Source organism: Diaporthe citri (genome assembly GCF_014595645.1).
Source record: "Diaporthe citri strain NFHF-8-4 chromosome Unknown scaffold_13, whole genome shotgun sequence".
Taxonomy (NCBI): domain Eukaryota; kingdom Fungi; phylum Ascomycota; class Sordariomycetes; order Diaporthales; family Diaporthaceae; genus Diaporthe; species Diaporthe citri.
In genome coordinates this window covers 728,322-754,388 of record NW_025064858.1, presented here as the reverse complement: position 1 = coordinate 754,388, position 26,067 = coordinate 728,322, and the positions used below count along the sequence as shown (strand labels likewise).

The 26,067-nt window shown below is 55.6% G+C and overlaps 7 protein-coding genes across 7 annotated transcripts; 3 read left to right on the top strand and 4 right to left on the bottom strand.

Moving 5' to 3' along the window:
- Positions 1 to 30: 30 nt before the first annotated feature.
- INS49_004942 (uncharacterized protein) lies at positions 31 to 3,412 on the bottom strand (the record flags this gene model as incomplete). The annotated part of the gene is made up of 3 exons (XM_043165729.1): positions 31 to 584; positions 678 to 1,699; positions 1,980 to 3,412. Coding segments are annotated over 3 exons (3,009 nt in total), but the record flags the coding sequence as incomplete, so codon positions are not given.
- A 2,600-nt stretch (positions 3,413 to 6,012) lies between these two features.
- INS49_004941 (uncharacterized protein) lies at positions 6,013 to 8,553 on the bottom strand (the record flags this gene model as incomplete). Its single annotated transcript, XM_043165728.1, has 1 exon — positions 6,013 to 8,553. The coding sequence occupies one exon, from the start codon at positions 8,551 to 8,553 to the stop codon at positions 6,013 to 6,015; it is 2,541 nt and encodes an 846-aa protein (XP_043017857.1).
- A 1,712-nt stretch (positions 8,554 to 10,265) lies between these two features.
- INS49_004940 (uncharacterized protein) lies at positions 10,266 to 11,310 on the bottom strand (the record flags this gene model as incomplete). The annotated part of the gene is made up of 4 exons (XM_043165727.1): positions 10,266 to 10,451; positions 10,530 to 11,024; positions 11,100 to 11,239; positions 11,298 to 11,310. The coding sequence occupies 4 exons, from the start codon at positions 11,308 to 11,310 to the stop codon at positions 10,266 to 10,268; spliced, it is 834 nt and encodes a 277-aa protein (XP_043017856.1).
- A 1,689-nt stretch (positions 11,311 to 12,999) lies between these two features.
- On the top strand, positions 13,000 to 15,249 carry INS49_004939 (uncharacterized protein; the record flags this gene model as incomplete). Its single annotated transcript, XM_043165726.1, has 2 exons — positions 13,000 to 14,821; positions 14,915 to 15,249. 2 exons carry the CDS (start codon positions 13,000 to 13,002, stop codon positions 15,247 to 15,249), a joined length of 2,157 nt encoding a protein of 718 aa, XP_043017855.1.
- Positions 15,250 to 17,117: 1,868 nt separating this feature from the next.
- Positions 17,118 to 17,882, top strand: INS49_004938 (uncharacterized protein; the record flags this gene model as incomplete). The annotated part of the gene is made up of 1 exon (XM_043165725.1): positions 17,118 to 17,882. One exon carries the CDS (start codon positions 17,118 to 17,120, stop codon positions 17,880 to 17,882), a length of 765 nt encoding a protein of 254 aa, XP_043017854.1.
- Positions 17,883 to 18,210: 328 nt separating this feature from the next.
- On the top strand, positions 18,211 to 19,010 carry INS49_004937 (uncharacterized protein; the record flags this gene model as incomplete). Its single annotated transcript, XM_043165724.1, has 3 exons — positions 18,211 to 18,243; positions 18,296 to 18,540; positions 19,007 to 19,010. 3 exons carry the CDS (start codon positions 18,211 to 18,213, stop codon positions 19,008 to 19,010), a joined length of 282 nt encoding a protein of 93 aa, XP_043017853.1.
- A 1,492-nt stretch (positions 19,011 to 20,502) lies between these two features.
- INS49_004936 (uncharacterized protein) lies at positions 20,503 to 25,384 on the bottom strand (the record flags this gene model as incomplete). Its single annotated transcript, XM_043165723.1, has 12 exons — positions 20,503 to 20,995; positions 21,174 to 21,292; positions 21,597 to 21,610; positions 21,753 to 21,909; positions 22,237 to 22,510; positions 22,899 to 22,931; positions 23,714 to 24,027; positions 24,096 to 24,257; positions 24,333 to 24,476; positions 24,539 to 24,609; positions 24,673 to 24,685; positions 24,914 to 25,384. 12 exons carry the CDS (start codon positions 25,382 to 25,384, stop codon positions 20,503 to 20,505), a joined length of 2,265 nt encoding a protein of 754 aa, XP_043017852.1.
- Between the last annotated feature and the right edge of the window lie 683 nt (positions 25,385 to 26,067).

Below are 26,067 nucleotides of genomic sequence, written 5' to 3'. Positions count from 1 at the left end.
AATCAATCCGGCCTCCTAAGCTGGTAGTACTTCCTCACGCTTCTCGGCCGACCAGAAGAAGGGATGCACCAAGATGTCCTTGGTCTTGGGCCTCTCCTTGGGATTCGCGCTGATCATCTTCTCGATCAAGTGGGTGGCCTCGCGCTGGTACTCGCCTAGCACCTCGAGCCTATCGAGGCTGTACGTGCCCTTGCGGATATTGACCTCCCGCATGAAGGAGCCGCCGCAGTCGAATGGGTGTGAGCCCTGCGTGAGGACGTAGAAAAAGACGATACCGAGTGAGAAGATGTCGATGGATCGGGTCACGCGGCGTCGGTTCTCACCCTGCTGCTGGCTGCTGCTTGCAGTGCCGCTGTGCGTGGAGCTCGCGTCTACAAGCATCGGGCCGGTTGAGGCGTCATCATCGTGTAGGAGCTCTGGAGCTCGCCAGCCGGCAGTACCAGCGTTGTGGGCCGTAGTGGCACCAAGAGACGACTGGCCATTCTCGAGCTTCTTGCAAAGCCCGAAGTCGGACACCAGGATGAGAGGCTCGCCGTCCATATCAGTAGTGATGAGAATGTTTTGTGGTTTCAGGTCACGATGGACTGGGTCATGTTAGTAAATGAGACGGTTCAGAAGAGACTTCTTTCACGACGTTGATGCCTGTAGAGAGGCATCAGGTGAAATATTTCACTGACCGATTTGCAAAGAATGAAGGTGATCCAGCCCTTTTGTGACCTGCTTCAGGACTCCAAGCGGGTTCTTGGACCCAAGCTCAGCCAATGTGCGGAAGTGCGACGGCTTCTCGACAACGTCTGCCAGCGAAGCCTCACACAGCTGCAGGGCGATGTAGATGAAGTCGCCGCGCTCCAGCTGTGCATAGTAGCGAATGACGTTAGGGTGCAGATCGACCTCGCGCAGCAGCCGTGTCTCGCGCGTTGCGATGTCATAGAAGGACCGCAGCATCCGCTTGACTGCCACTGGCCGGTCTTGCCACTTGCCGGCGAAGACGATGGTACCGTTGCTTCCCGTGCCCAGCTGCTGCTCTTGGATGACCTCAAGACTGTCGTCGATCTTCAGGATCGGGACGGACACGTTTCCGACGTCGTCAGGTACCGTCTGGATATCGGGCTCGGGGCCTCGGGCCGTCTCGCCCAGCTTCTTAGCCATGTTGACTGCCTCCTCCACGTCGTTGAGGGCCTCATCATCAGCCGAACCGTTGTCCCCCTTCTTATTCTTGCGGTGTTGTTTCCCACCACGCCGGCCTCGGTGAGCCTTCTTCTTCTTCACCTCAGGAGGGGGCTGCGCTGTGTCCGCCGGTACGTCACCCTGTATCTGAATGGGCGCATTGATCTCGATGAGGGCCCTTGGAGTGGCTGGGTCCGGTGGCGTTTCATGCCCGAGATTGAGCACCTCCCTTGCTGGTGCGACCTGTTCGGGTGCAAGCCTCTCGATCCCTTGATCACTATCCGCCAGTTGAGTCTCTGGTGTCTCGTCCGAAGAGTCCTCGTCCAGGTCAACATTGAAGCCTTGCTGCTTGAGAACACCCTTCGTCCACCGGACAGATTGCTTCGGGACTCCCTTGACACGGCGGATAATCTCATGGCGATACACAAATAGAGCCGTCATGAAAAGGAGTGCGACAAAGGGGTTGGTGAAAGCTTCGATGGCACTATTGGCTGCTTCCTGAGGGAGCTTCTTGACCCTTTCGATGACAGTGCTGCTAGGGTTCGGAGCATCAGTTGCAAGAGTGGGGACATCCGGGTGATCCTGCCGAGGACCATCCAGCTGGGGCACGTCTGACCCTGCCGAGTTTGAGGCCCCTGGTAGGAGTGGGATCCGGGGTCTGGTCCAGGGCTTGCCAAGAAAATGCTGGCCCACCAAAACTTCGGAAAGCCGGGATGGGGCGAGCTTCTCCTCTTCCTGGAACCAGTCGAGCTCAGTGATGAGGGCAACTGGGGCCTTGGTGAAGAGGGTACGCCCGAGCGGACATGGCATACCAGTTGCCGGCAATCTGGTCGAGGAAAATAGCACCGCTCCGCACCAGAGCCTCGTGCTCGTCTTTGGCCGGGAGCGCAGGCTGTGGTAGCGCAATGAGCTCAGTGTTCTTGTCGTCCTCCTCGTACGGATTGTAGCTGCGAGCCGGACGAACGACGTCGAAGGCCCTGGCGATTGGGGTAGGGAAATGCTCGACAAACGACTGACGGCGCTCGGCGTCCCGGTCAAAGTCGAATCCATAGACCCGGCCGTCATGGCGGCTAGTGATGTATAGCTTGTCCATTGTGGTGGAGTATTGCCGCATTAGGTCCTCGTCCTTGATGTTGGGGCTCCACTCGGAGTACTTGAGCGTGGCGACGGGGTACCCGCGTGGATTGGAGATGCCAACCGTGTACTCGGTCCGCCCTAGGGTGATGGTACCGCCGTGGCACTCCTCAGAGTCCATGCTGGCAACGGGGTCTAGAGGCCGGGGGCAGCTGTCGTAGTCCTCGGCAGTGGATGCCGTCGGCCCAAACCACCGAATGGCACGGCCAGTGGCAGCGTCCAGGGCCAGGATGTTGGTCTCCTTCTTGCCCGTGTAGACAAGGCCGTACTCCTTGTTCTCGTATGGCGACATTTTCTCCACGAGATCCTTCATTGTCAAGCCGGTGGACATGACGCCCTCGGTCTTGCCCGGGGCGTACATGTAGATCTCGCCGTCGCCGGTGGGCTCGATGGCCCAGACGCTCTGGTCCCAGATGGTATTGGAGTCGCCATCGGCAGGTGACTTGACCTGGCGGTGATGTTTTGTCTCGACCATGGACTGGCCGAGCGAGATGTGCCAGCGCTCCTTGCCTGTTCTCCGGTCGCTGGCGTAAAGGTCTCCATCGATGGTCGCCAAAAGAACAAAATCTTCCACTTCCCAATCATCAATCGACCTGTCGGGGGTCAACGGTGAAGGGGCTCGGACGGACCGCCCCTCGGGGATGTCCGGAGCCGCAGCGGAGATAGCGCTCGCATCGTAGGTTTGAAGGTTTTGTTGTTGTCTGTATTGGGGTGGGTGTTCTTCCTTGACGGATTGTGTGTTGGTCCTCTTCCTGCGCGAGGAAGCATGCGGGGTGTCGAGGTCGTGTTGTGTCAGCGCAGTCGCAGCAAGATTGCGGATGACACTGTCTCCCTCGAGGGGAGACTCGTGGCGGGGCTGGGCCCTGGGCCTGGCGGGTTTGCCATGTTGCTCGGGTTGGTGATGATGATGGTGAGGATCGGCAGCCCGGGACGCAGCTAGCGACGGCGAGGCAAGAGCCGGGGGTTGTGGCTGGTGGTCGACGGAGCGGTAATCGACAGCCTCGACGAGAGGGAGCACGGGCAGCAGCAGAGCAGCGAGGACCCAGTAGAACTTCCTGTTGTTTGGTTGCTGGACGACATGCCGTCCCTCGCCAGGAGGCCGTCGCAGCATCATTTGTTTATCTAGCCGTCTAGTAGGGCTGTGGGATAACCGTCATTGGCGATTATCCCAGAGTGGTATGTCGGTGGGTTGAGAGGGCGACCTTGAGGATGCTACCTAAGCAGCTGTCGGCGGGAGGAGTCGGGTTTAGTGGGCCGTCTATCCCAGGGGTCAAGAGTCGGCCGTTGTTGTTGGCTGGCGGTCAAGCTGTCGAATGCAACTGGAGCTCGAGTCAAAGGAGGCGGGCTGGCTGGCCTGTCAACCCATCAAGAGGCAGCAAGCAGGACGAGGATGTGAGGAGGAGAGGAGAGGAGAGTCGAGCTTGAGGAGTTTTTGCCGAGTGTGATACTCCTGCTAGTCTAGTCCAGTGCAGGCTAGGTCGGGGTCAGGCCAGGTCAGATCTGGGTTCTGTTCTGCTGGGTTTCTCGCTTTGGTGGTGGTTCGGCCGAGTCGTGCACACGGCAGGACGGGCCTCAGCCTGATCAAAGCAAGACCACGCACAGACTGGCGGAAGGCGTCAAAACTCGACGAAGTAAGCGAAAATCCTGGATGACGGAGGGCGGAGGGGCAAAGCAGGCGATGGTTGCCGATGAGGTGAGGACACTCGCTTCGCTGGCGAGGAGTCGAGCGATGGATGGTGGGAAAGGGGTCGAGGTCGGTCGAGGTGGTGCGTGGGCCCCGGGGGAGTGCTGGGGGACTAGCAGCAGCTGCAACTACTAGATGGTTCGACATGAACCAGCGGTGGCTGTGAGTTTTCCCCAGCGGCAGTACGTACGACGGTACAAGTAACCACACGAGCACGCCAGTTGTGGAGGCAGGGGTCGGATGTGCGGGAAGGGGTACGTTTCTACTGGGCAGGGTTGCCGTCTTAGACAGGCCACACAGGGAGGAATGGCTGGAATGAGGCCCGTGCTTTCTTGGGGAGGGGAGCTCGAGTGGAGGGGGACGAATGTCACTGGATGTAGCTGCACACATCGGCCACACAAACATGGACTGACGGTCAAGGGAGGAGGGATGAGTTTTGAGATGATGGGGTATGGGATCTTGACTCCCAAGGGAGTGAGTGACTGAGTGGCCTGCTTTTCCATCAGTCGGAATAATTGGATGCAGCCTTCAACACCCCACCCCCTTCTCGGTGCGAGTGAGTTACAGCAATATGCTACACAATATACCACTCAGCCTAAAATGCTGGCAGAAACAGAGCTGACGAAACCCAAGACATGCTCATCTGGCGAGCCTGACAGTCCACAGTCTGACCCACATTTTGTGACCTCACAACCGACTGGAGGGACAATCATTTGCGGACAACATCTGTCCATCAACATATGCGGCAAATACATAGCCGAGCCAGCACATGGAGAGAAACAGCCAGAAGATGTCAGACCGCATCGTGAGACGGCCCCAGCCCAAGAGCCCAGTGTTTCACCCGGGGGCCATTCCTTCTAGGCGTGGCCAGAAATATCCATACATATAATTATATCTGCAATCCCTCTCGCAAGCCTTATCCATCTTCCGTCCGCAGCGAGGCCATGAGTCGCAGTGCATGAACGCTAACCTGTCCCAATGCCGTGCATTAGACACAAGGCATATGCAGCATCCCGAGAGTTTCTGTGCCTCATCGGTCCCCGTCGAACTCGAAGAATGCACTGACGGAGTAACTACCAAAGCGTACCAACCCTTTGCCACCGACAGACTCCACCCATTATCTATCAACCGGTGTAGCCAGTCCGGGGTGCATTGCGGTAAACAGGAACTGGTGGAAGGAATGGAGGGGAGAGGCAGGGCTGGCGGATGGTCGGCCCAGTGTCGATCAGGGTAGCCCACAAACTCGCTCACTAACATTGCTCCTGCGGGATTTGGTGGCCGTCTGATGGGGACGACTGACCTTCCTCAAAGCCTGCTTTGCTGTGCCCGGACCCCTGCGTTGCGGATCGGCCGCCTCTGCAAGGGCGACGGAGAGGCTAGACTAGCCTCGTTTGCCACCATCAATGCACATGCACTACTCGGTACGTTCGGTTCACAGCAGCATCGTAGACGAAGAACAAAAGGCGTGGAAAGTAAATAAGTCCCTCGGGTGAGATGACTGCAGGGACTGAGTACACAGGTACAGTACGAACATTCCCACCCCTCAGCATCGTGATCTGGGCCAAGTATCAAGTACTCAGCCTTGTGAGTATCCGTACATATGACCAGGTATACCTCCGCACCCCGTTCGCCACCGATCTGCACATTTTCGGACCAGGTGCGTCCGGCCAGATGCCAGCTGCTAAAGTCCTCGCCGGCCCGTTCCCTAAAGCCATTACGACTTTGCCCCTGCCGCTACTGTGATGTAGAATGCATGTATCGAGATTGCGGCTGTTGACAGTCTATCCAGCCACTGTAGATGGAACGGGCTGACATTTGAGTGCACAAGCGTCCACATTCCTGAGGAGCCCATATCAAGACAATGCGCTCGGTTGTTCTTTCCTTGTGGATGGACCATGTGTTTTGTTTAAGGCGCGTAAGGTATGTCGCCAGAACGTGTATGTAGATGTGGACAACTGCATGGCATATCCACATCGACCTACAGTCTACCCAGGGAAAACCTGAAACCCAGACAGTTCGTTGGTTGTCTAACCCCAAGCAACAAGCACATTCTTCCCCTTCTTCCCCTTGCCCTTCTTCTTCCCACCCCCAGCCCCAGAATCCTCACCACCACCCTCGGCGCCGTGCTCCCCACCAGCGCCACCTTCCTCGCTCGGCCCGCCGCCGCCACCCCACGAGAACCCCGTCTCGCGCCCGCCCCCAAAGTCCCGCCTCACCCCGCGGCCCCCGCCGTACCCAAAGATGGTCGTCTGCACCTTGGGCGCCGCAGGGAGCGCGGGGAACGCGTCCTCGCGCGGCGGCGCCCGGCCCCCGCCCGCGCTGGGCGCTGCCCGCCGCACGGTGGGCGTGGACGACCGGCTCGCGGACGCGGACGACGGGCCCGACACGGCGGGCTGCGTGCCGCCGATCCAGAGCGGGGCCGTCTTGGCAGCCGTGGCCGACTTCTTGCTTCCCGCTGCTGGCGGAAGCGCTGGGAACGCGGCGGATGATGTTGATGCCGCTGGTGGCCGCGCCGGGCTTGACCACTGCACGCTGCTTGGTCCGGCCGCGGGCCCCGGCACGGCGGGTTCCGAGCCCGGGACGCTGCCGCGGCGGGCCTGGGTGCTGTTCTTCAGCTTGAGCACGCGCGTCGTGTGTCTCTCGCGGGCGGCCGCGGCGCTGCCGCTGCCCGGGTGCAGCGTGGGTCCTGAGCTGGCGGCCGACGCCCATCCGCTCGAGCTGGTGGTGGCGCCGTGCATCCCGCCCAGCCCGGGCAGTGAGGGGTAGTCCTCGTTGATGGCGCGCCAGTCCTGCCACGCCTTGTGCAGCGCGTCGGCCTTGGCCTTGTCGTCGAAGAGGTCCGCAACCTCGCGGACGAGTGTGCCCAGCGCGTTGGCCGAGGTGTCGCTGAATAGCGAGAAGAACGAGTCGATCAGGCCTGGGGCCGTGAGGCTGCCATTCTTAAAGGACGAGATGTGCGAGCGGAAGTCGTTCATCTTGGTCGCGTCGTTGCCCAGCAGGTTGGACGCGCGCTCGATGACGGCGCCGTGACGGACGAGGCGCGCGCGTTCGGCCGGCGTCATGTTGGCTTGATCGGTCACGGAGAGTGTAGAGAGAGCATCGGCAAGAGGCTGGGGCTGTTGGGCTGATGACGACGATGCGCCATTTTGTCGTTGCTGGTTGCGAGCGGCGGCAGGCGTGGGACCGGAGGTGTTGGCGGTTGTCGTGAGCTGGCCGCCGAAGGTGCGGTTGGAAACTGACTGAGCAGAGTGGATGGCCATTTGTCGCTGGTAGGCCAGCTCGTCTCGTCGTAAAGGCTGTGCCGTGCTGCGAGGCAGAGGCGCGTCGGCGTTGGGGTCCCTGCCCCTTCCACGTCCTTCTCTCCCACCCCTAGATCGTCCGCCTCCTCTCCGTTCCTCCTGGTATGGTTCATAGACGTCAAAGCCGGAAAGATTCACCACTCGAGCATCTCGCCGTACGTCCTTGGACAGAGAGTCGGCGTGCTCGCTCAGCTGGTGGGCCTTGAGGTCCATCTCCGACTCGAACACCACGAATTTCTTCTCTAGGCACTCTCGGTCGAGACACAGGAAGTGATCTTTGTGGAAGTGCTTTTCCAGTGCGTTGTAGTCCTGATAATAGTGTGGCGACCTAGAGTCCCTCCTGTCGCAGATGAAGCAGCGCTCATGCTTGTTCCGGCAGTGCTCGTACAGCTTGTCGTCGTCGTAGAACCTCTCGCCGCAGAAGCCACACAGGGGATGGCCCCGGAACCCCGTCTGCGCGACGTCGCCAGGCCTGTCGTCGCCGTGGGCCATGTGCTTGTGCAGTGCCTTGTCCGTGAACAGCTCGTGCTCGTGCGTGAAGACTTTCTTGTTGCGCGTGCACAGGTCGCACATCTTGTTGTGGTGCACCGACCGAACATGCCTGTGCAGGTCGGGCCAGCCCAGCCCGGCGAAGTCGCAGGACAGATCGGGGCAGTTGTACCGCAGCAATAGGACCGTGTCGCCCACGATGTCCTCATTTGTGTAGCGGATTCCTATATTCTCGTCCGCGCTTGAAATGTCGGCATCGGTGTAGGCTTCAAAACGTTTCGAGGGGTCATCGGTGAAGATGACAAATGGTGCGGGTGTTCGGCAATGCGCGCAGTCCTTGTTCTTGTACAACGCTCGCAGTCGTAATGAACAGATATGACAGGTCGTGTGGTTACAGGGGGCGACAGAGTGGTGTTGGATCGGGTTGGCGCATATGAAGCAGACATCGTCGTCATCTTGGTCGGCGTCGTCGCCCTCTTGGCCGCCGCTTCCTTCTGCGGCTTTTGGCTTTGACTCTCCTGCCCCGCGGAGCGCTTCTTTGGCAGCCGGTGTGAGCCTTGGCCCTTCATTCTCCTGCTCTTGTGACCTGACGGCGTTCTGGTTGTTTCCACCACGTCCCCGGCCGCGGTTTCCTCCACGGCTTGGCCCTGCGCCGTCACCACGCCCCCTGCCGCGCCTGGCACGATCTCCTCTGCCACGGCCCCGGCTGCCGTCGCCGCGTGATCTTGATGCAGTGTCTCCTGCTGGGTCGGTAGGAGGGGCGCCTCCTGTGTCTGCCATGACGGGGTTTCGTTCGTGTTTGTGGGTGCTGTTGTTGTGCGTGGCTCCGTCTATGGGTCGCAATGTGCGAGTAGATTGGACCAGCACAAAAGTCTCGTCAGAATTTTGGTAGCTTTCTGCTCGAGATCAGACCAGAGTCGTCTCGGACGGTCGATGTAGTGTGTCGAAGGTAAGCTGAAAATGCTGGCTCTGGCTGTGAAGGTTTGGAGGGGCACCGGTTTGCGGGACAAAAATCAGGCTGGATGCTGTTTGTATGGTGAAGAGCCAGAGGCCGTCATACAAATGCAGCAGCGGGCTGATTGATAATTGTAGAGAGAGCTGCGGACTGTTCCGTACTGGGCACTAGGAGCGCTGCACCAATTGAGACCTGACGCACAGACCAATCAGCTAGCAACGGCGAGCCCACGTTCAAGTCCGTAGCACGAGGTCAAAATCAAATTCAGATCCAGCCAGACTGGGGTCACTTCGACTCATCTCGCCGAGCTGCGCGGGCGGTGCAGGCAATGCGGGCAGTGCGGGCGGGAAGCTCCAAATCCCACCCAACGTCACCCCTCCTTTTTCCCATACCAGTCCGCCCATCCACCTGGAAAGGAGCATGGATGATGGCGAGCCCTGGCCCGGGAATTTTCTCTCGTGCTCTCTTGATTGCATCAGCAGCTAGGGGACCCCGGTGGTGTTGCTGAGGCTGATTAACATCCAGGCACACTAGGCTTACTTATCACCACCGAATTCGTTGCTGTTGTGTCTCCAAAGTCATGTAGACCTGGTAGGCTAGTCTGTTCAGAGGTGCATTTTGAACATACCTAGGTAATGTGCCAGTAAATACAGTAACTTCATGTCCCTCGCATCGGAAGACTCGCTCTCACTGTAATCCGTTCTATCCATCGCGTGTCGATCCTCACTCAGCAGTACTTGTGGGTCTGTGTTTGCGATACCTGAGCTGCAAGAGTCACGCCGAGAAGCATTCTGAGCAGCAGGCTTGCATCGGCGAAGGCCGCCCCCAAAAATTACCAGGGGCTAAACTGTTCCTGTTCCTGTTCCTGTTAGTGCATGCTGTCCGCTCGTCTCGTCTGATGTTACGATTTGGGATCTTGGGGGCTGCGGTGCGGCATGGCACCCTAGAGTCCCAGTCCAGGGGGTGGCCAGCCGTCCCCTCAAATGCCCAGGTGCTTGGCCACCTGGCATCAGGCCCGCGTCCACGACAGGCCGTCGAGCCAACAACACTGTCCACCATGTTAAGGGCCAATATGTTTAGGATTGATTCAGCTATGTGCGCTGTTACCGTATGACTAGTTGCGCTGGGCCGCCCAAAAATAAATGATTATCTTGCCAGCAACCAAATGGGCAGCACCGTGCTATGGTCTGGCCCGTCGTGCCGATCAGAAAGTAAGTCCCTTGGAGTCTCGAGACCGTCCCTGTAATGTCCAAGCCTCTTTCCAGCATGGCCCAAACAGACCAAAGAATAGAGCAGACCAGTGTCGCTCGAGTATCGGCCAAAGGTCTCGAGACTGTCCTACTCCTGCTATACCGCAGACACCCCCATGTATGCAAATCATTAGGTCGTATGTCAAGAACGCCTGCCCCAAATCACAGTGCACAGCCCATCCGTGGTTGCGAAAGATGGCACCATCCGCTCTACTCAATCGCTGTTCCGTTCTCCCTTTCTCGAATTGCGCCCAAAACCTAAAGGGTATGTTGACTCGCCAGTGTGTTCACTCGTCAAGCGGGTAGAGCTGGCTGCCCAGGAGCTTGTTCATCGAGAACATGTTGACAGTGGTCTGCTTGAACACTGCCTGCATCTTGTCGTCGCAGCGTATCTGTCGCTTGTCGGTGGGCTCCTGCAGGTCGTTCGCCTTGATGTGCTCCCACAGTTTCTTGACGACCTGAGGACGTGACAGCTGTTCAAAGTGTGGTTAGCCTCGTGTCATGTATGATCCAGATTGTCCGGCCTGGCCCAGCCATTAGGCGGTACATACCCGCTCGGCCCCCACGATCTCCTGCAGCGGGAAGCTGAGGTTGAACTCTTTCTGAAACCCGCCGCCAGCCTTGCGTTTCTTTGTGGTGCCAGAGTCCTCGGTATCCAAGTCACTGTCGTCTTTGACCTTGGCAGAGCTCTTTTTCTTCGGCTTGGACTTTGTCTTGGGTCTGTCATTTCCACGCCTGGTCTGGCGGCCGCGTGCTAGCTGATTCTCTTGCGCCTGAAGTTCACGAGCAAGCCGGGCGTCCTCGTCCTCGACCATTGACGACGTCCGCTTCTTGCGGGGTGCCGTCGACACCTGGATCTCGCCTCCGGAGGCGTCGTCCATGGGATCAACATCCGTATCGCCATGCTCTTGCTTGGTGCCGTTCGGCAAGCCATTACTGGTAACCTCATCATCATACTTGTGTGGGGGTGTGGGCATAGCCTCGGGAGGCGTCGGATCCTCGGCGATGGCGTCGAATCGCTGCTCGATGAGGGTCTTGATGGCATTCTGAATGGCGGGAATCTCGATTAGTCCAGCCCAAGGTCGACGGGAAGGGGCTTGCGAGAGCTGTCGAGATCTTACCTTCTGGTCGCTCAGGTCCTTCCCCCCAAGCTTACGTTCCAATGCCGATCGCACCTTTTTCCGCGACACGGTCGCGAGGTCGGCGGTAGCAAGGATGTCATCGATAATCGAGGTGTACCGGTCAACCTCCTCCGCAGACACTGTTTGGCCGAGTTAGCCTGAAAAAGTCAGTTCACACAGCGCGTAGCGGTCACTAACATGGTTCCGACATCTTGGGCGAGTTGCACCAAATGCAATCAACGTAGGTGAGGGCGGTGTAGCGAATGTCGACTGGGTCAAGCGCTTAATGCCGGCCCCGGGGGGTTTGGGGAAGGCGGGATGCGACAGGCGCGGGTGCTAGCAAGCTGTTCGAGCACGGATCGAGCTGGACGGCGATGGAGGCGTCAAGGGCCTCAAAAGACAGTGTAGACGACGAGTGGGGGGACTGGGAAGCGTAGTGGGTAGGAAGCAGCGGACGCCTTGATCAAAGCATAGCTGTTGTTCTCTTGGGGGGGGGGGTGCCAGCAGCCGAAACGGCACGTCACGAGGAAGTTTGGATGGGTCTTTTCAGGTGCGTGCGGATACACCCGTGGAGAGATGGCTAGCCAGGTCCTTGTCGAGCGTGCGTGCCTGGATGCAAAGTGTGACGGCAGTGGTGTTTGACGGTGTTGTTGTTTCGGGATCGGCAAAGATCGCAAGCGACGCAACGGAGGTACGTTCAGGGCATCAGACTCTTCTCTGGCTGCCTGTGGTGTGAGCTGCCAAGACCCTTGGGACGAACGAGGGTGGGTAAAGTATCTACACAGTAATTGTGTATGTTTGCGATAGGGCAGGGTTGATTGAGATGTTGATTCCGTTGGACGAGCGGCAAGCCAGACAGAAGATGCAGCAAAGAGAAGACAAAGCAGCTGATCAGTCAATCAAGAGTCTGGTGATGACCTCTACGTGTGTTCTGTTCATGTGTGCGAGGGATTGGCGACGGCAAGGGGAAGGCAGGACGTTAGGTTGTCCCGTCCGTCGGCCGGTCCGCCAGGCTAACAATGGACAATCGTTTTCTGATCTGCTGTCCGTTGTTTCCGCTTCTGGCCTATGCTGGTCCGGGTCTGGGCCTGTGTGAGTCTAGGTGTCTGGGTCTGGGTTGTCGGAGGGGGGGTCAGGGTCAAATGTCAGTGACAGTGTCCAGCTGGTCAAAGGGAGGACCCGTTTCGCAAAACCCCAATCGATGAGGCTCGACCAGGGGTTGCCAGGGAGGTGTGACCAGGCGTGTGAGTGGTTGGCTGGGCCGGCCTGAGCACCCCGTCGATACCTGGGTACTTTGCAGTCGTGCTGCAATGCTGCTGGCTCCCGAGAGACTGCTGGTGGAGGGAAAGTTGGGGTCGTCCGCCTTGTGGGGTTCGCATCGTTGAATGACTGGGTGCGGGTGCACCACGAAACGGTACGTACCGTGCCCAGGTACCGGCAGCTGACACCAGCAGCGCCAGCTACGCTGCTCACCCCCACCTTGTCTCTGCTCCCTGTCCCCCAGGCGACCAGGCCTAGACAAAGCAACATGCCCCTGTCCGTTTTTAATCGATAACGATAACGGTCACCGCGGGGCAGCAGACTACCTACGGTACCTGCTCCGTACCGGCATCAAACGCGCATTGCTCTTATCCTTCCACGGGTTGCTGAGATGGACTTCTAGAAGCTCTCTCTACTGCCTGCGGCCGGGATACTCCAGATCTGCATTCTGACTCCCTTCTTCGTTCGTTCTGGGACATTCCACGGACAACCATAACTCAATCCTGGAGAGGGCAACCTCACAACCGCGTTACCTAATAAATCTCTCACTGCGCTTGCATATCTTCCTTCCTACATACCCACCCACCTGCGGTCTGCTGCACCCGTCGTTCAGAGAGGCAGGCAAACGCCCACAGCAGCCATGTCCTACATATCCGTGGCAGCTTGCACCCTCCCCAGTGTGCCTCTCGACTTCCAGGGCAACCGAGACCGCATCATCCAGTCCATTCGCGTCGCAAAGGAAAAGGGCGCAACACTCAGGACGGGCCCTGAGCTCGAGATCCCCGGATATGGCTGCCTTGACCACCACCTGGAAGGCGACACTTTCCTCCATAGTTGGGAAGTGTTGGCCGACATCATCTCGGACGACGCCTGCAAGGGCATGCTCGTAGACGTCGGCCTTGGAGTACGGCATCGCAACGTTCGATACAACTGCCGTGCTCTCTGCACGTACAAGAAAATCTTCTTCCTCAGGCCCAAGATGGCACTGGCCAACGATGGCCTCTATCGAGAGATGCGCCACTTCACAGCTTGGGCCAAGCCCTACGAGATCGAAGACTACTACCTCGAAGATGTCGTTTCTCATGTTACCGGCCAGTCGAAAGTGCCCATCGGGGATGCCATCTTGTCCTGCAAGGACACTGCGGTAGCTTGTGAGACGTGCGAAGAGCTGTTCACGCCTCTCAACCCATCTTCGTATTTGGGCCTTAACGGCGCTGAGGTCATCCTCAACAGCAGTGCCAGTCATGCCGAGCTGCGCAAGCTGCATACCCGCCTTGACCTGATCTCAAACGCCACAAGAAGACTGGGCGGCATTTACGTCTACTCCAACATGACAGGTGTGGACGGCGATGCGCGTATGATGTTTGACGGATCCAGCATGGTTCTCGCCAACGGGGATGTCCTAGCTCAAGGCTCCCAATTCTCCCTGCGCCCGGTCGAGGTCGTCACGGCAACAGTCGACATCGAGAAGGTCAGAAGCTACCGGTCGTCCATCTCTCGAAACCAACAAGCCGCAAAGCAACGAGAGTTCCCCAGGGTGGAATGTGACCTGCGCCTCGGACGACCGTCTCGTCTGGTGCATCGGTCCAAGTATCCAGCATCAAAGACCATGGAGCTGAAGATTCTCGACCCCATGGAGGAGATAGCTAACGCCCAAGCCGTCTTCCTCTGGCAGTATCTTTCTCGGACCAACTCCCCTGGCTATTTTCTTCCGCTGAGCGGTGGTCTCGACTCATCGACTGTTGCTCTCTTTGTGTACAGCATGGCTCGTATGGTACTCCAGGCCATCCAAGAGGGCGAACAGACTGTCCTTGACGACCTCCGCCGTATCACAGGTGAGAAGTCATTCATTCCTTCGAAGCCTGAAGACATCGTCTCCCGAGTGTTTCACACCTGCTACATGGGCACGGTGAACTCAGGCGAGGAAACGCGGTCCCGCGCAGAACGCCTTGCTAAACACCTCGGTGCTTATCACTCCGATATCAAAATCGACGACGCTGTAATAGCTCATGAGAACATCATTGCGCAAACCCTCGGCGGCTTCCGTCCAAAATACTCAATCGAGGGTGGTAGCCCATCTGAGAATCTAGCACGGCAAAACATACAGGCGCGCAACCGCCTCGTCGTAGCCTATGAGCTCGCCCAACTGTCCACCACCGCGCGAGATACTCCCCGAAAGGGTGGTGCATTGCTTGTTCTGGGTTCTGGAAACGTTGACGAAAACCTGCGGGGCTACTACACCAAGTATGCTTCCTCGGCCGATATCGCCCCATTGGGGAGCATTTCCAAGACAGATGCCAAGAGCTTCCAGGCCTGGGCGCGTGACAACTGGGATCTGCCTATCATGACAGAGTTCATTGAAGCCACTCCGTCGGCAGAGCTTCTTCCCCTTTCCGCAGGCGTACAAGATGACGAGTCTGACGCGGAGATGGGCTTCACCTACGATGAACTCTCTCAATTTGGTACGTGGCCAACAACCCTCTGGTTCCATTTTCAATATTATTGGAATCAGAGGCTCCTCATTGATAGCCCTTGCTAATGTGACGATGAAACAGGTATCCTGCGAAAGGTCGAAAAGCTGGGACCTTGGTCAACGTACCAGCGTCTTCTCGTAGACTGGAGGGACCGGCCAGGCTTCGACCCACGCAAGATTGCCGACAAAGTCATGCGCTTCTTCAGGTTCTACTCCATGAACCGGCACAAGACGGTCATCCTAACGCCGAGCCCACACCTGTCGGCGTACAACCCAGACGACAACCGTCATGACCTGCGACCCTTCCTGTACGTCATTGATTGGCCCTGGCAGTTCAAGAAGATCCGGGACGACGTGGATGAGCTGGAGAAGGAGATCAAGGACGAGAAGAATGGCAAGGGCCAGGATGTCGATTAGAAGTCTGCGGCCTACGCCAGGCGCACGGCTTGCAAGAAATGTGATGCTTGCAAGATGTGCCGTAGTTAGACTTGGTTGATTCGGGTGAACCCGTAATATTTCCTCGATAGAGCCGTTACACATGTAGAAATAAGTTTTAGATCAAAGTCACAGGTCATGTTGAACTTTGTCTTTGGACTGATACAGCAGATCGGCTCACGGTTCATTCACCTGGGCCTGGTCTCAGCCAAGTTACTTGCCCCTACGTACAATTATTTGTCAGAGTCCATTCTCAGGTAACCTCATGCGTACTTTTAGACACTTTTCGTCGGCCTCCAAACTCTCGCATAAATGTCTGGTTGATCGATACCTATTCGGCCGAATAGCGAAAGGCTGTCTAAACAGCCACGCCAGGAAGTTAGACGTATTGATGTGCGGCCTTGTGATTTCAGATAGAGTGTACAGGCAGGTAGAAGTGACTGTGTGTACATAGGTAGCCAGGGTTAAGTTGTTATGAAACATCTCGTAGTAGATGGTATATAGATTATGTATCTATCGAAGCTAAGAAGTGGAATCTAAACATATACACGGGGATGTATACAATAATTCTTATCGAGGGAATGCATCAGGAAAGCTTTGTACCACGTCGTACCACCATCCGAATGAATATGAGACTACGCGTCGACATCAATCGGTGCGGCAGCGAGTGAATCAGTAGGTAAGGGAGACGCCAAAAAGTTTTAGCTTCTGCGGCTAGATAGAACAGTGGAGTAGAAAGAGAGACGGAGGAAGATTTCACCTGAAGCCTACAATTCCCTGATTTCCTAGTCATCTTTCCCTTTCTCACCTTTCTGTAACTTCAACGAGATCACCCAGCCTGCCACACGAGCAAGCACGGATTCAATATGATCCTGTTCCAACCCAATTGCACCATCCCACCAGACCCGCCGGCTTTCGTGATAGCACCTGATGTTCGCTCTACGATGAACATTATCTAGAGTTGTACATCTGCAATCCTACTCTGTTGCTGGTCCATTCAGCATCTCAACGTTCCTCCCCAATTTCAGCCTAATACCACCCGGCAGAAGCTCATGCGCAAGATATTCTTTTTATTTCGCAAGCTCAAGTGGATGATCATAACCCTCCTTGCTCCCGAATTTATTCTCGCAAAGGCAATAACGGACCTACGCTCATGTCTACTACATTCGCCTATCCTGCAGGAGCTTGCCGACGAGGACGGCGTGCCATGGAGCAAAACACACACCTTCCTCGCAGATATGGGCGGCTTTGCGCTTCGTTTCACGCCTTCTAGCCTCTCCATAGAGTGCCAATGCCCCTCTGCGCCTTCCGTCGATGTAGATGCGGATCTAAGATCGTCACCACACAGGGCGTCTGCTCACACGACAAGAGAAGGTCAGCGCAATTCAGATCCTACACAGGAGGTGCAGGATCAATTGAGGGGCCAGGTATCAGGAGGTAGCTTTCTGAAACAGTCTCGGTCCATAAATCCTCAAAGTCAGGAGAGGCTGGGTAGCATTGAAGCCCGTGACTGCGCTCAAATCACCAACAAGAATCAGCTTCTTCCAGAAGGACGGGCGACAAGCGGCCAAGACACGATTATTCAACAGGAACTCGTGGACGAACCATCATCGTGTATCGAACTTCCAAGGCTTTTGTCTACCAACGAACAATACAATCGGCAAGATCTGACCTCAGAAGAACCAGCTCGGCAGCAATTGCAGCCAGCGACACCGGGCAACGCGGCGGCCCAGATCTGGCAGAATAGGCAGGTTTGGAGGCAAGGCCGTCGAAGGTTCAGAGCCAGAGTTGAAAACGCCTCTCAAAGTTTCGGTGACGTCGCGTGGAGCATTTCCAGGCACAACGCAAACATGGCCGAAGCCTTATCGGCAACATCAGACGCAACAAATAGGGACAGGAGTGTTCAGTCAACGCTACTGACTTTTGAGGGGGATGTATGGGTCTTGACGGCAGCGCAGCTCATCGAGGCTAGAAGGAGGAGGCTCATCGTCCGACTACCGCATCTTACCGAGGACGAAGTATCCGATCGAAACAAGGGAGACTTCCTCCTGAAATTCCTCGCACTTGTCCAAGTGTCTTGGATTGTGATGCATATCATCGCCCGTGCGATCCTCCATGTATCTTCGACTCCGCTCGAGACCATGACACTGTCCTTCGCCGCCTGCGCGTTCATTACCTACCTCCTGCTCCTTAATCATCCTCAAGATGTCAACACATCCATATACATAGACGCGTCCCGTCTATCAACGGTTGACGATATGCGAGAAATTGCCGACCTCAGCCCAATGTACTATTGGCTTTCGACAAGCCGGCTGCCTTGTGTACCTAATAACGTAGTCCACCAGCCTACGTGGAAGGGTAGAGGAGTATCAGGAGGCCTTTTTGATATCGGTCTCGGTCTGGGAGCAACTGTATTTGGCGGGGCTCACATGGTGGCATGGAACTTTGTCTTTCCTACCGTCATTGAGCGGACCCTCTGGCGCACGTCGTCGCTTGTTACGCTGCTGAGCCCATTGGCGAACATCCTGTCGCCTTGCAAAGCAACACCCTCATACGACGGTTTCGAGGCAGACATGTGCAATACACCAGAGACCGCTGGATGCTGGCGTTTATAGGGCTGAGTACGCTGGCTCTCGTGCTTGCGCGGCTATTTGTGATAGTAGAGGCGTTCCGATCCCTCTATTATCTTCCTCGAGACGCTTACTTTGCCACATGGGCTGCAAACGCACCTTATGTAGCTTGAGCTTCTTCGATAAAATCAGCTGCGCAATTGTTCAAGGCGAGCCCTTGCAAGTGAAGGGAAATTGGAACACAGAAAATGAAATCTAGTCGCGTCTGGCCTGGATTCAGCATGAGATTTAAAGTTCAGCGTACACCCTAATTTCAAAGGCAGACTACATGATTGATTACGAGAGGATCATTATCGCGATCAACCTCCACAAGATGTCCCCACGCCCACCGCCCCATCTCATTAAGGTCTCTCTAGCCTCTGGTGAGGGAGTCCTCCTGCTCGGGCTCTTCCGATCAGGCACCAAATCACTTTACCACGCCATGCGCATCCTGGGCTACGAGCACATCCGCCGCGTCCGTCTTCGCGGCGGAGCTGACCGCGGCGTACCCGGGCGCCAGGGCGGTGCTGGTGCAGCGGGACTTTGAGAGCTGGCTCGCCAGCGTCGACACGGTCTTCATCAGCTCCGTGCTCGACCCGCGCAGGAAGCTCCTGTACGACCTCGTCGTCCGGCCGGTGCGCAAGCTGCACTTCTACGTCTACAGGTCGGCCTGCGGGGCGTCTGCATGGGGCTGTTTGGGGCGACCTCGGCGGAGGGGGCGAGGCGGAGGGCGAGGGAGGTCTGGGAGGCGCATCACGGGACGGTTAGGAGGATGGTCCCCAAGGAGCGGCTGTTGGATTTCAGGCCGGGCAAGGAGTTGTGTTGGGAGAGGCTTTGTGCGTTTCTCGGGAAAGAGGTTCCGCTGTCTTTCTCAAACGAAGTGCAGCCCCCCCACTGTCGCTTTGGTCAGCTGTCCCCCCCCCCCCCCGGCACCAAAATTTGGCTGTGAACGCGGAATACGCACCAAGATTCTTATAAACAACCTCATTAACGTTACCACGCACCTAATTTAGCAAAAAAGAGGTTATTACAACCCTATTTTATATATATTCTTAAAATAATTAAAAATAATAAAATTAACTTGAGCTTATTATATAAGGGAATATATGCTTTGCTAGCCTTAGCTTAAGGTAATTATATTAATAGCTTACTTAAATTAATAAGAAACTTATTTTAACGGCCCTTAAGAAGTAAAAGCTTAGCCATTATAATTATATACCTATTTATAATGCTAAGTTATCTACTTTATTAATAAGGCATATATTAATTAATTAATAGCATTATTATGCATAAAGAAGCTAATGGCGAAGGCGAAGGCTGGTACTGCTGCAAAACAAAAGCCAGCAGCCCAATCGAAGCTCTCTCGAGATAAGCAGACGGCTGTCTAGTGGTGCGGGGGGGGGGGGGGGACACAGCTGACCAAAGCGACAGGGGGGGGGGCTGCACTTCGTTTGAGACAGACAGCGGTCGGTGTGGACCTTCCGAGGGTTAATTCGAGGGAGGCGTGGGTTGGAGAGACGGCGCAGACGGAAGATAGAATCGTATCCGGTTGTCTGATTTCTGATTGCCTGGGCCTGGTACCTCGTCCCCGTTTTCACGTTTTGCAGCGGGTATTTTATTGCAAAGTTGACATGACCGGGCAGAAGACGGGCCGCTGTATAAGAGTGGCGTGAATTGTGTACTGTCGTTGGAATTCTGCATTAACAAAATGAAAACACGGCAAGATCAAATGCAATTGAACGAATTTTCCGGTCGAATGCCATCGTTCCGGTTCGATTTATAGCAGCTCTCTCACGTCCCTCACTACTCATGGCATTGAGTCACAGACTGGCGCCCATGCTTCTGGCTACGTGTAGGGAATAACGAGCTGCAAAATCGACAAGCCGCGGCTGATGTGCCTCGATATTTGGCGGGTATACCTCGGGATGCAGGCGACAAGCACCGAATCCCAGCTCAGGACCACCGCCAGACGATCCATATCCCACCACGCGTGCATTCGCACACTGTCATACAACCTGCTCATCATACAGACAACACTTTCACACTCACGGAGCGCAGTAGAGGACGTGCACTTGGCGACCAGGGATGAAAGTACAAGAGATGTTGTTAAGCCAGATACCCTACTCGAGAAAGAAGCAAAATATGCTTCCTAAATAAATCACGCCTGAACGAACAACACTTGATTTTACATTTGACACCTCTTTTGGAAATGTCGTTGTCTCAAATATTTGTATTACGCCTCAGGATGCCTACAAGTGTCATAACACGATCATGCCCCTCGAAGTAAGCTACAGAAAGTTCATATACCGTGGAACGATCTAAATTTGCGGCCTCAAGCTCCAACTCCCATCGTAAGACGCAACAGGTCGCTTACTCATCTATGAGGGTACAACAAGCATAATATCATTGTTTCTGTCCGTAGTTGTTATCGACGAAAGATGTTACTGGCTGCGTATATGCTGACGGATATGGGTCCAAGTCGCTGGGTATTAACTCATTGTACGACCCGGCACATCGGGTTGCTATTCGTGGAATGAAAGACCACATGCATTCAACAGCGAAGATCATTCATCGTAGTGGCACACGGGGTACACAGGAGTAGTCGGGCGAGGTCTGGACATTTGTCCTAATTTCGATAGGCCAGATCCTCCAACGGCGCCTGCCTTGTCCGGCGCCGTTTCCGCCTACGCGGATTGGGGGAAAGCGGGTCGACCTCTTCGCCCTCGGAGTCATCAGGATACGGATTGAAAGGATCCATATGCAGGAGATCGACATCCGTGTATGCCGAGCGCCACGGCACAGGCGGCGTGGCCTCGGTTCCGAAGAATCGCCTGACCCTGGCATCCAGCCTGGGCAGCGGGTTCCCCAGCGCGTTCGTGATGTCGGTCTGGAGCTGGTTGAGGTCCGGGCGGTGCTGCTGGCGGGCCATCATGCACTTTGCTATCGCCTCGCAGAGGGCCGGGGTGAACCTTTGCTGGTACTCCCGGCCCTCGTCGTCGTCTGCGATCAGCCGGTAGCCATATGTCCATCGTTGGTCCTGTATCGGGACGTCTGCGGCTGGGGGGACGATGGCTGGCTCTTCGCTTTTCATGCGCCCGGCTACGGGTGGGAAGTCTGGCCTTTGGAGAAGTAGGATGCACCACATGTTCTCGTAGGCAGCTTCTGCGTCAGCTCAGGATCTATTTACTTATACGGACAGGGTGGTTGAGTGGGAAATTGTGGGGGGGGGGGGGAGAGATGCCGTGGAGACCATGTCTCACCAATCCAATGTGCCATATATTCGATCGATGGCTATACCGGCCTGGGCCAGAGGTAACAGGCCATCGGCTCCATGCTGGCCAGGTACCCGGAGGCGCGTTCCAGGGCCCCTCTTCTTGATCACGGTCGAGCAGGTCCCACTCTGCCGTGAATTGTTCCTGTGGAGTAGAGAAAGATTAGGGTCATGGATAGAATGATCCATGCTTGAGAATCTTTGAAACTTGAAGCAGGATTCCTCACCGGAAGAAACCAACCGGCTTTGGCCATTTCCCTTTGCTCCCAGAACTCCATTCTTCTTTCCGCCTGCTCCAACGTTCTTGAGCCGGGATAATTCACCGGGTCCCAAAGGCTATCATGGTCTCGGGCAAGGCCAAAGTCTCCGACCTGTTGCAGGTAATGGGAAACTCAGTAATTGGCACTCATTCATGTCCCCTTGTCATAAGTGGACGAGCTAATACTCACTTGGAACCTTGGAACTTGCGTATGAGGGGGGTTTAGGACGGGGTTCCTGCGGCGTGGGTCGTATCCGAATAAAAATACTAGAGATTTCGAGCAATTTAGCACATGTTTTCAAACTAAGAAACAACGGGGGAGTGCATAAGAAACGGCGCAACATACTGTTCTTTGGGTCCAAGTCGAAATGCACATAACCTTGGAACCCATTTGCTGGGCCTGCTAAGCCTCCAGGAGGTACAACCTCCGGAAGGGGGTCTCCATCGCGTGACGGGGCTGCTGCTGGAACGAGCAAGGGAGGGTATTCCATGACGATGCACGCCTTGACGAGGCAGTCAAAGATCAGCCACAGCGCCTCGGGTGGCAAGTGCCTGTCTGCACTCGCCAACCTTTCAAGAACATTGTGCAAGTCTCCTAACTTGGCGAATTCCATGAATAGGAGTCCCTGCTTGTTGAGGAGATTATTCGCGATATCATGCTGCTCTACCGATTCATCCCTTCCTGGCTTAAGAGGAGGTAATTTGGAATCGAATAGAAAAGGTTGCACGACGTGCGGCGCCCGACAGAATTCCTCCAGTTGCAGACAAAGCTCAGCTCAGTCCGGCACTTGCATCGCGAGGAACACGCGCAGTGGGGAAGCACCACTTACAAGCATCATGCGTTTCTCTTCTTCAATTACATCATAACGCGGGGTTCCATCCGCGTAACGGTCGGTTGTTAACTTCATGACAACGTAATGCCCTTGCTCCAGCGGGTTGCCGCCAGGAGTCCATTTCCAAAGTACCACGATTCCGTTGCCACCAGCTCCCAGAATCTTGACAAAGGTGAAGTTCTTCTTCGCTGTCATCAGTGCGGTTGCACGCCGGAACTCGTTTGTGGCGATGTTTCGTTGGGCCTGGTTCAAATTGCCGCTTCTTGCACTTCTATTGCGATAAGAGTTTCTGTTCAGGACCGCCCGTGGTTCTAGTAACCTTCGTTTGTTATCAGTCAATTGTGCAGTGTAATTCACCCTCGGAACTTGTCTGGCCCTGATCCTGTTGAGACGGGCTACAAGACCATTCTGGAAGTCCATCTTTATATCATCTAGACTCCTGCCATGTCCATGGTCTCCGGATCTGTACATCGAAAACCTGTCTTGTAGGTACTGCTGATACTCGGGGAAATCAATTTGCAGGTCCTGTAGCCTCTGCTGCTCCTCCGCAGTGAGTGGTGGTATCGCCGCCATGGCAGCATCAATTGTACAACCTAGGCGAGGAATGGAGAATTGGCTTATTTTGACGCGGAACTGATCTTGCCAGCCATGCATCTCACCTGCAAATGCGCACGGCGGAGATGTTCAGGTGACTTTGAACACAAGACAGGACAAAGAGGTACTTCTGACGTCCGTTTTCGGAATACCAAGACCCGCCCGTGCGCGCTTCACGGTTGGACTTCCTCGAGAATCTATTTCAGTGTGGTTATACAAAACAGGGCGATGATCAATTGAAATACTACCGGGTCATCATATTGCATGATACGGAATTTGCGTATCCATAATCATGACGGGGCAAATTATCCCGAGCGAGCTGATCTGTAGCAACTAGCGACGGGATGAGAGCAATGTAGTTACCAATTCCAAGCCGCGCATAGCATAGAAAAAAAAAAAAAAAAAAAAGAAGGAAAGCCACTAGCCCTTCTTCTCGCCCCTTTTCTGACAAGCGAGCATCGTGCAGTCTCGTGATCTCTATCTGCCGACTCATGCTGTCACAACTGTACTGGATTTCCACTATGGGCTCGATGTATGCTCGACGCAGCAAGCACAACACATGAGATTTAGTTAACATAGAACCAGTCTGGAAATCAAGATCCTGTAGCCTACTGTATGCAAATTGCTCGCAGAATAATAATTTCATTTCGCGGTATCATCTAGCGCCAGCCCGTGTCCTCTCTATACCTTCCGGCCTTCTGCCCCAGCTCTGGACGGCTTGCCCGTTGTTATTCACTTGTTCCACAATGGCCTCTCTGGATGGGATGGAGTGAAAAAGTTTCATATCCATCTATGAGCCCTATAGTCCCAGAATGGGTCTATTTGTTTCACAAATTCTGTATTTCGTGGAGGCTGTGGGGCCGGAGGCTGCGCGAAGAACGTGTTTGTCCAGTAGGCCGGCACGGCCGCGTTGGCCGCGTTGGCCAGCTCCTGAGTGACGATTGTTTGTATCTGCTGCAGGGTGGGCCGGAACTCCTGTTTCGCCATGAGGCATCTCGCGACGAGGTCGATCAAGGGCCGCTGGTACCTGTTGAGCCATGGCTCGGCGGGGTCGAGCAGTGACCAGCCGTATGTCCAGCGTTGTTGGTCTACCGGCACTATGCCGCCAACGGGCGGGGGCGGCTCCTCGGTTGTCATCCTTCCTGCGTAGGGCGGCGAATCGGGATTGCGTAGTGTCATGCACACTTTCATGATCTAGTTCACATCTCAACAGTCAGCCCTTGCCAAGCAATCCCGGCCGAGGATATCGTCTTGACGCATACCATTCCGATGTGCCAGACATTAGACGCAGAAGAATACCTCCCAGGACCTGTGGTGATCGGAGGAGGTGGGTTCCACGGCGCCATCCAGGCTGGCATCCAAGCCCCCGGATCTGATGGGTCTTGAGTGTCAGGTACCATGTCCCAATCCTTGCCGAATTGTTCCTGGGATTCCGCCTTGCGATTAGTATATGTGAATGAATAGGTGAATGGGAACTACTGTAACCTATCGTGCCTTACCGGAAGTGAATATCCGAGCTTGCCGGCATGCCTCCGGTTCCATCTGTCTCTGCGTGTCCAGACGTTCTCTATGGCTCGCACCAAAGGATCATTTGCAGGGATCCAAAGCTCATCCTCATCTTTGGCTGCCCCGAAGTCACCTATCTAGATAGATACTGTTAGACTCTTGCCTCCTTCGATATTGGATAAATCTACACAATGCTTACTTGTATTCGTGGAATCGCTGCGTGTCCCGGTACAAGACCGGCTCCGGGGGCGTCGAAGTCTCTGACGAAGACTAGAGCTGTGTTAGCCTCCGAGTCGTATGTACAATGCAACATACAAAGGTGATGGGAAATACCATTTGTGGGGTCCTGGAAATTAAGCAGTCTCAAGGTTAGCATTAATTATTTCAGGTGACTTTGATAAATAAATGGTCCAAAAGGAACGAAGACGCCTCGAAATTCGTCTCGCGAAACCCGACCTAAGCGTGAATCGAAGAGCAACTTCAAGTTCTCATGAGAATCTCCACGGGGGGAGGGGCCTGGGGGCGGGGCCGGATGGGGTTCGAAAGGTTCGAGATAAATCAGAAGACTACCTACAAGATCAAAGTGAACCATGCCTTGGTGACCCGCGTTGACTCCGTTGCCGGGAGCAACCACCTCGGGCAAGTTGCCTCCAAATGTTGGCATTGTAACAGGGGGAGGGGGAGCATTAGCAGCAGCGGCCAGGACCGCATTCGCGACTGGAAAGGCATTCGGGGCACCGAATGCAGCAGCCAGGGCCGCAATGACCGCAGAAAGCGCAATAGCTAGAGCAGCCGGAGGAGCAATCGGAGGCGGTGGAGCAGGGGGTGCGTTCCCGGGCACATATCTCGGGGGGCATTGCATCGCCATGCAACCCTTGACCAAGCAGTCGCAGATGCGCCACAGCACGGGTTCCGGGAGCCATCGCTCCGTGTTGTCGGGAGGCATGTCTACCGCCGCCTTCATGAGCTGGGACTCCAAGGTGCCGAACTTGCAGTAGTCCATAAGGATGTATTCTCCTTGGGCATCGTCGACCCTGCTCGCCATATTTGCCACACGCTGAGATCGCCTGTTACCGGGGATTGCAAGACCTCCAACTGGGTGATTTCCCATGAAGAACCGTTGTACAATATGGGGTGCTCGACAGAGCATCTGACGGAACCGATTCGTCAAAATACCTAGGTAGCTGGATAGGGGATTATTTGGGTTGCAATTGGGACGGACTTACAGTCATGATGGCTCTCTCACGCAATATCGTCGCTGTGGATAAACTTGGTCTAGCCCCCCCTCGTCGTCCCCGCGGCCGACCCCCACGGGCGGATTGCTTCATTACCACCCGAAACTCCTGCCCACGAGAAGGCTGATATCTCCATAGCGTCAACATTCCATCACGGCCCCACCCAACACATTTGACGTAGCGAAAACTCGTCCTCAGTAAATCTCTGAAATTGTTGAGCTGCTCCCTTATCGCCTCTCCAGCATCGCGATCGGGGCGCGGGATGGGTGGTAGTGCCCGTCCCCGAAAAAGTGTGCGACTGTCGGTGGCAATCGCGCGAAGTCTTGCGCGATGCCTCAAAATGAACCGAAAGTATCCCGGCCGTGGAATGGTGTTGCGCCGTTGAAGAATGTTGCCCCAGCGTGCAGCAGCAGCCGCGTCGCCATTCCTAGACCCCTGATAGATGGTCCTAAGGTCATCTCCAGCTCCAGGTAAACCATTTCTGTACAAATGA